Genomic DNA, 8,803 nt, shown 5'->3' on the forward strand with positions numbered 1-8,803 from the left:
AAAAGTATTCTGCAAGTCTTGACAGAAGGATATCTTCCACAGAGGACAACAGAGAACTAACGACAGAAGCCTTATATTCGAGCAAGTAAAGTGTGACAGAACCTCTGATGTCTCTCACAGAGGTTCTAGAAAATGGTCCTCTGTCAATAAGAACATGCAAGTCAATTACAGCAGAGCCTCTGAGATGGCTCACAGAGAGTCTGCGGATTTCATTTTCTGTGAAGATTATGTTCCAACTGTTTTTCAATGGTTATTAGCTGCATGTGCTTCTCATGTCACTAGGACTTAATCGACTTTATTTGGACGACTTAGATGATTTCACGCGTCAAGATCTTGTCAGTAAGGTCGTTACGAACTAGTATAAATAGCGGCTAAGGCCTTTGTAATCTATGTGCTTCCGTATTGTAATCGTCAAATTTTCAATTGAATGAATTGAAAAACCTTTGAAGCAATTCTACTGCATTCATCTTCTTCCTCATCTTGACTGTGTGTTCTTGATTTATTTACTCTGTTCTGTTCTTATTATTGTTTCCGCTGCACTTTAATCGTCTTAGAGTTCATTCAGAGTACTTGATCAATATTAAAGCTGAATTTAAAGGTCCAACAGTTACCTCTGAACAACACAAGATTGAACATTTTGTTGATGGTATGAGGAGAGAGATTAAAGAATTTGTATCAAATCGTGATCTTACAAGTTTTCGGAGAGCGGTTGAATGTGCTAGACGACGAGAACACTAACTTTCTCTCTATAGTGAATCCACACCAGAACCAAAAAGACAGAGAACTGAAATAACAACTTCTGTACCTGCAAACCGACCTAATTGATCTTTCACCGCAAGAAGGAGTCAGTCTGAGAGTGCTCCTCGAGCCCCATCTCGAGCCTATTCCATGCAGGTATTGTGAATACAAGTGAAATGAGTATATGAATTGTAGAACTAATACAAATTTATTGCAGTCAAACACACCTCGTGCATGCCAACGATGTGGCAAGGCGTACTTGGGACGATGTTTCTCTGAACCGTCCAAAATTTCGTGTTAAGCCTGTGGTGAAGTTGGGCATATTCGTACAAATTGCCCAAGACGAGATCCAACGTGTTATACTTGTGGAGCTTATGGACATCGTCAGCTTAATTGTCCAAATGCCCAACGTGAGGATAGTAAGGCCTCAGTACGACAACCAATGGTGGGAGGTTCCTCAACCCGAAAGGAGGAAGTACCAAGAGCAAGAGTTAGAGCGTTCCAGATCACAGCAGAGGAGGCTCGGGAGGAGACGAAGCTCGTCACTTCGTGAATTCTCATCCTGCACGTATATTATTTGATTCTGGTTCTACGTATTCTCTCATGTCGCATGCCTTTGTTCGCTTTCTCGAATCTGTTCTTGTACTTTTTGATAGACCGTTTTCTGTGGATACCGCTAGTGGAACCCCTTTAGTAGCTGATAGAGTATTCAAAGATTGTACATTAGTATTGGAGGATCAAAACTTCTCAGTAGACTTAATCCTTATGGATATTCGTGGCTTTGATGTGGTTATTGGTATGGATTGGTTAGTAGCAAATTGGGCGGATATTATTTACGTGCAACGGATGATCCGAATACCAGTTAGTGAAGGAGATTATATTTATGTGTACGGAGAAAAAAGGGTCGATGACATCAAGGTAATTTCTGTACTCAAAGCTCGTCGATATTTATCTAAGGGGTGCACTTCTTTCATGGCATATGTTTTAGATGCCACTAAAGAAAGAAACAAGTTGGCCAAGGATGTACCCGTGGTATGTGAATTTTAGGATGTCTTTCCTGATGATTTTCCTGGTCTACCACCGGACAGGTAAGTAGAATTTCGAATTGACTTTGTGCCGGGTGCTGCACCTATTGCACGGACACCCTATTGTCTTGCCCCTACAGAAATGAAGGAAATGATGAGCCAATTATAGGGATTATTGGATAAAGGTTTCATCCGACCGAGTTCTTCACCTTGGGGTGCTCCGGACTTTTTCGTGAAGAAAAAAGATGGTTCATTTCGCATGTGTATTGACTACCACGAGTTAAACAAAGTAACAATCAAGAATAAATATCCGTTACCTCGTATCGACGATTTGTTCGATCAACTGCAGGGAGCAAGTTACTTTTCCAAGATCGATTTGAGATCCGGATACCATCAGCTCAAGGTACGGGATGAAGATGTACCAAAAATGGCTTTACGTACCCGATACGGACACTATGAGTTCTTGGTAATGCCATTTGGTCTAACGAATGCTCCGGCTGCATTCATGCATATGATGAATCGAGTATGTCGGTCTATGCTCGATAAGTCTGTCATTGTCTTCATTGATGACATACTTGTGTATTCTAAGTCAAAAATTGATCATGCTACGCATCTCCGTCAGATGTTGGAGTTACTAAGAAAAGAGAAATTAGATGCCAAGTTCTCGAAATACGAATTCTGGCTCAGAAAGGGGCAATTCTTAGGGCATATGATCTCCGGTGAGGGTATTTCTGTCGATCCATTTAAAATTGAGGCAATTCAGAATTGGGAACAACCGAAGAATGCCTCAGAGACCCGCAATTGTCTTGGATTAGTGGGTTATTACCGACGATTCATAAAAGACTTTTCAAAGATTGTCGTTCCCCTTACTTCACTCACTCGCAAAGCTGTGAAGTTTGTATGGAATGAAGAACAAGAGAAAGCTTTTCAGCTCTTGAAAGCTTGTTTGACGAACGCTCCGATTCTTGCCTTACCCGAAGGTAACGATGACTTTGTGGTCTATAGTGATGCGTCGAAGTTGGGATTGGGTTGTGTATTGATGTAACGAGGCAAGGTGATTGCGTATGCCTCCCGACAGTTGAAGGATTATGAGAAGAACTACCCCACTCATCATGTTGAGTTGGCGGCGGTAGTGTTTGCCTTGAAATTATGGCGTCATTATCTCTATGGGACGAAATGTCAATTATTCACGGATCACAAGAGTCTGAAGTACATTTTCGATCAACAAACTTTGAATATGAGATATTAAAGGGCCATGGAGTTAATAAAAGACTATGACTGTGAGATACTCTATCATCCTGGTAAAGCCAACATGGTGGCGGATGCTTTGAGTCAAAAARCGTATGTCTCTTATATGTGTTACGCAATCACTCACACGTCTATACGGTCTACGCTTATTGACGACCTGTGAAAATGGTAAGCTTAGGCTTTAAAACCTGAACATATGAAGTCTGAACGGATAGTTGGATGTGTAGATTCTCTCTCGGAAGATAATCGTGGCGTGAAAGTGTTTAGATCCCGAATCTGGGTGCCGAAAATTGGTGGTGTGCAAGAGACTATTCTGGCAGAAACTCAAAAATCTAGAATGTCCGTTCATCCCGGTAGTACAAAAATGTATCACGATCTGTGTACTGAGTTTTGGTGGCCGGGCATGAAAGTGGATATCGGCCGTTATGTTGAGAGATGCGTTACGTGTTTGCAAGTGAAGGCTGAGCACCAAAAACCTTATGGTAGTTTACAACCTTTGGAGGTGCCAGTCTGGAAATGGGAAGAGTTGACCATGGACCTCGTAATGAAGCTACCGAAGACTTCTCGTCAACACGATAGTGTTTGGGTGATTGTGGACCGGTTAACAAAAAGTGCTCATTTTCTCGCAGTTCGGGTAGATTATTCTATGGATCGTTGGGCACAAATATACATTGATGAAATAATTTCCCGCCACGGTGTACTGTTAAAGGTAGTTTCTGATCGTGGTTCTCGATATACCTCAAATTTTTGGACTAGTATGCAAAGAGAACTAGGGACTCGTGTCGCTCTTAGTACCGCGTATCACCCCCAAACCGATGGACAGTCAGAACGCACGATTCAAACAATGGAGGATATGTTACGAGCTTGTATCTTGGAGTTTGGTGGAATCTGGGATTACCACTTGCCACTTATAGAGTCCTCGTATAACAACAGTTATCACTCCACGATCGACATGGCTCCATTTGAGGCTTTGTACGGACGTAAGTGACATACGCCTCTCTGCTAGCAAGAAACCGGAGAGAAAGTATTGGCTGGACCCGAGTTGATTCAAGTCACACATGATAAGATAAGGGTTATACGTGAAAGAATGAAAGCAGCCCAAGATCGACAGAAATCTTATGCCGACAAACGACGACGACCGATTCAGTTTGAAGTGGGAGATATGGTGATGCTGAAAGTATCACCTTGGAAGGAAATTCTACGGTTTGGTAAGAAAGGGAAGTTGAGTCCACGTTTCGTTGGACCCTTTAAAATACTTGAGTGTATTGGAAAACAAGCCTATCACTTGGAGTTGCCAGAAGAACTCTCCTGTATTCATGACATTTTGCACGTTAGCTATCTAAGGAAATGCTTGGGTAAGCATGTGGAGATCATTCCTTCGGTGGAGGTCAAGTTGGATAAAAGATTGAGGTACATAGAAGAACCCGAGGCCATTCTTAATGAAAGAACCGTTAATCTCCAAAACAAGATCGTAGATTTGGTCCTTGTTAAATGGAAGCATCACCGTGGTCCGAATTGGACGTGGGAGAACAAAGATGAAATGAAGGCCAAGTACCCGGAGTTATTTGAGTGACCTTGATTTCGAGGACGAAATCCTCGAAAGGAGGAGGTATTTGTAACATCCATCTTCCTAATACGCTTACTTATGTGTTGAAAACATCGACTTTTTGGGTATGGTTTTAAGCATTGGGTTCTAACGATTTTTTTTCTTTTTTTTGGAAATATTTTCTAGAGTCTTTTTATTGGATCTTGTAGGTTATCTCGTAACGGACGCGTAGGCTAAAACCTCATCGAAAACGGAGTCCTGAGTAAAAAGTTATGCAATTTTTAGTGTTTAGGGGTCAAAACGGGTACCCAGCCGGATCAACCCGACCCAACTCGGGATTTAGTTCACAAATCATCAAATCAGCCCCATTTTCAGCCCCGCTTTCTCTCAAAATCAGTCTTGGTGTTCTAAGGTGCGATTACACACACTTGGGAGTTAATCTATCYCTAAATCAAGTGTTTTATCAAGATTATTGAAAGATTTATAGAGAAATCAAAGGTAAAACTCATATTTTATCTTTATTTTGATGGCATGCATAGAGTTTGAGTCCGTTCATGTGGTGATTTACTGTTGAAATCATGAAATTATGTTAGGACTAAGTGTTATTATTAGTTAGTATTTGAAATCCAAGGATGGATTATAAGATTTCTTGAAAATATGATGTTAGCTCAAGAACAAGTGTTGACTTTTAGGAGTCAATTTGAGATACAATGAAACTAGTAGAAAATTGATGTTATAATCATGGTTTATCATTGACTTATTGTGGAATATGGTAAAAATAAGTGAAACTATGAATTTGGAACTTATTGTGCTAGTATTGGTAATGTTTTGGATTAAAATGGGTGTTTTGACCATTTGATAGGATGATTACAGCCCTGTTTTTGGAAAATCATAGAAAATTCAAAAAACTATGAATAAATAGGCCCTAGAAAGGTAAGAGAAAGGGCTACAACTTGTCTTTAGATCTGAATTGGTGATTTTGAGTTTTAAAGGAGTTAAACAGCCCTGCAAGTTGAGTATTTATATTGAAATCCAAAGTAGAGTACCTTAATCGAAATGAGGTTTGAGTGAGTTCTTGTTGTCCTTCACTAATGAGACTTTGAATATAACTTCCAGGATTGTTTGAGATTCTATGAAAGTCTTGGAGGTGGTTTTCCAACTTTGATTTGGAAATAGGATTCGACCACTCGGTTTGACATTTGGTTTAATTCAACCGAATTTTATGGTGAGTTTACTTGGATATGTGTCTATTATATGCTCTATAGGTGTATGTGTTACCCATACTGTATTCATAATTGTTGTTTCATGGTCACTTCTTATAATTAGGTTGTTTGATGCATTGTTCATGTGTTCGGCGCCGGTTGTCGGACACCTTTGGATCCGGGTGAGACAACCGGAGGGGCTGTCCCTACTCATCTGTCCGGGGATGGAGGGTGGTTATTGCAGGAAGATGAGTAGAGGGTTTGTACACCATCCGAGAGTGGACGGACACGGATTGGTCAGTCAAGCCTAATATTTGTCTGTTGTTTTAGACTTAAATTGTTGGTTAATGTACTAGTTGTGCATAGCGTGATTTTGATTATTGAAGTGTTTGTGTTATAAATTCATTTGATTGTCTTTATTGTTTCCTTTAAAATCTATTTCTCGTTAACACATGCTTTTGATGAATATTGACTCTTATACTTCTAGATTTTCTTATACATGTACTTACATTAGTCATGATGTGCATGATATCCATTTAAACTCAGTAAGCTTTGTTAGCTTATCCTTTTAGTGGTAAACCTTTCAGGTAAAGAAGCTAAGAGTAAAGGGAAAGTTGTAGATCGTTGATGGTTCGTGTTGGAATCGAGGACCGTCATATTTTGGTTTACGGTAGTTTATGCTTTTGGATAGTATTTGTCACTCTTTCCTGGTTGAAGTTTTTTTTCCCGATGAATACTTTCGGCCGTTCAGATGTAAATGTTGATATAAAACTTATCTTTTAATGGTAAATATATATATATATATATGTATCCCGTATTTTATTGAGGTTGACCTTGAAATTTAGCTTAAGATCTATCCGTTAATTGTGGTTCGGTAACTTGTGTGTTACAATACAGATGCTTGATGATGAATGTAAAGTGCAATACTCCCCCTGAAATGATGCATAGGATTGTGCAATGAGTAAAAACTCCCCCTAGAATCAATAACGAGGGTGTATGAGATGACCAGAAGCTCTGGTCTATACAATCAGAGGCTCTGGTTATGAAAGATGGTGCAAAAATAAATGAATGATAACCAAGATGATGTAAATGATAATGAAAAGATGGGTCTATGGGACCAGAGGATCTCTGGTTCCAAAGACTTAGAATCCAGAGGCTCTGGTCTTTAGAACTAGAGGCTCTGGTTGAATGGATGATGCAAAATGAGAAGGGAGTTCAATGATAATGTGCCTTATGATGACCAAGTTGGACCAGAGGGGCTCTGGTCTTAAAGAACTTGGAAACCAGAAGCTCTGGTCTTTGGAACCAGAGGCTCTGGTTGCATGATGAATGAAATGGCTAAGTGAAATGTATGAGAAGACATGACGGGAGACCAAGAATGGGACCAGAGGGGCTCTGGTCTCAAAGGCTTGGAATCTAGAGGCTCTGGTCTATACAACCAGAGCCTCTGGTTGGGAAGGGGATACTTGGTGAAAATCATTAAGTATTTTCTTTGGACCAGACGGGCTCTGGTTGCGAAGACAATGAACTTTTGGCCAAAAATTGAATAAGTATTTCTATTTGGCCAGAGGCTCTGGTTTAGAGTACTTGGTGATGATGGGCATGATAATGTATTACTTTTAGGCATAACCAAGAGATATTGAGGATCTCTAGTTTGAAAAGATAGATTGCCTCTAAGTGGTGAGATTCAGCATACCCATCTTGCTGACAAGAAATAGATATCTTTTCTCATCAAGAGCTTTTGTGAAAATGTCAGCAAGTTGAATCTCTGTAGGAACAAAGTACATCTCTATTGTTCCCCTTTCTACAGGATATTTGAGAAAATGGTACCTAACATCAATGTCCTTAGTCTTGGAATGTTGCACAGGATTTGCAGAAATAGCTATGGTACTCTTAGAGTCACAGAGGATGGGAATCTTTTCATTTTGAAATCCATAGTCCTTAAGCTGGGTTTTCATCCAGAGAACTTGTGAACAACAACTAGCAGCAGTAACATATTATGCTTCTTCTGTAGAGGTTGAAACACAATTTTGTTTTTTGGATGTCCAACTTACCAGCTTGTCCCCCAAGAGTTGACAGCTTCTAGACTTACTCTTTCTATCAAGCTTGCAACCTGCATGATCTGCATTGGTGTAGGCTATTAGATCAAAGCCAGAGTTCTTAGGATACCAGAGACCCAATAAAGGAGTTTCTTTGAGGTATCTAAAGATCCTCTTGACCGCAGAGAGATGAGATTCCTTAGGATTAGCTTGATACCTTGCACAAAGACATGTAGCAAACATAATATCTGGTCTACTAGAAGTTAGGTACAAGAATGATCCAATCATGCCTCTATAGGTTGTTACATCCACAGATTTGCCTGATGGATCAGCAAACAGCTTAGCTCCTATAGCCATTGGTGTTCTCATCGATGATGGATTTGAGAGAGAGTGTTTCTTCAAAAGGTCAATCACATATTTGGACTGATTGATGAAAATCCCTTCTAAAGTTTGTTTTATTTGAAACCAAGAAAGAAACTAAGTTCTCCCATCATACTCATCTCAAATTTGCTTTTCATCAGCTTTAAGATTTTTTCGCAAAATTTAGCATTGGTAGAACCAAATATGATATCATCCACATATATTTGCACAAGTAATATATTACCTTTATGCTTCTCGAGAAAAAAAGTTGTATAGATGGTACCTTTTTTGAATCAATTGTCGATGAGAAAGGTAGAGAGTGTATCGTACCAGGCCCTGGGTGCTTGTTTCAGCCCATAGAGAGCTTTGTCCAAAAAGTAGACATAATCTGGATGTTTTGTGTTGGGTCCGAAAAACTCATCGTTCCCTCGAGCCGGTCAAATCCGCGATTCTTAAACCCAACGTTCCTGTAGCAATGCAGGAGCATCCCACATCGGTGAGGCTAGGGGGATTCAGCTTCCTTATAAGGAAATAGGAGTCTTACTCCTACCAGTGACGCGTTTTAAAGCCGTGAGGGGTTGGTCAAACCCAAAGCGGAAAATATCACGTGGGCGGTTCCCTAGATCGGTCCAACAATTGGTATCA

At 40.1% G+C, this 8,803-nt stretch overlaps 1 protein-coding gene across 1 annotated transcript; it reads left to right on the forward strand.

The window, feature by feature from the left end:
- Nucleotides 1–4,098: 4,098 nt before the first annotated feature.
- LOC112523749 lies at nt 4,099–4,584 on the forward strand. The gene has a single exon (XM_025133426.1). It carries the CDS (start codon nt 4,099–4,101, stop codon nt 4,582–4,584), a length of 486 nt encoding a protein of 161 aa, XP_024989194.1.
- Nucleotides 4,585–8,803: the final 4,219 nt, after the last annotated feature.

Source organism: Cynara cardunculus, assembly GCF_001531365.2.
Source record: "Cynara cardunculus var. scolymus isolate 2C chromosome LG 12, CcrdV1, whole genome shotgun sequence".
Lineage (NCBI taxonomy): Eukaryota > Viridiplantae > Streptophyta > Magnoliopsida > Asterales > Asteraceae > Cynara > Cynara cardunculus.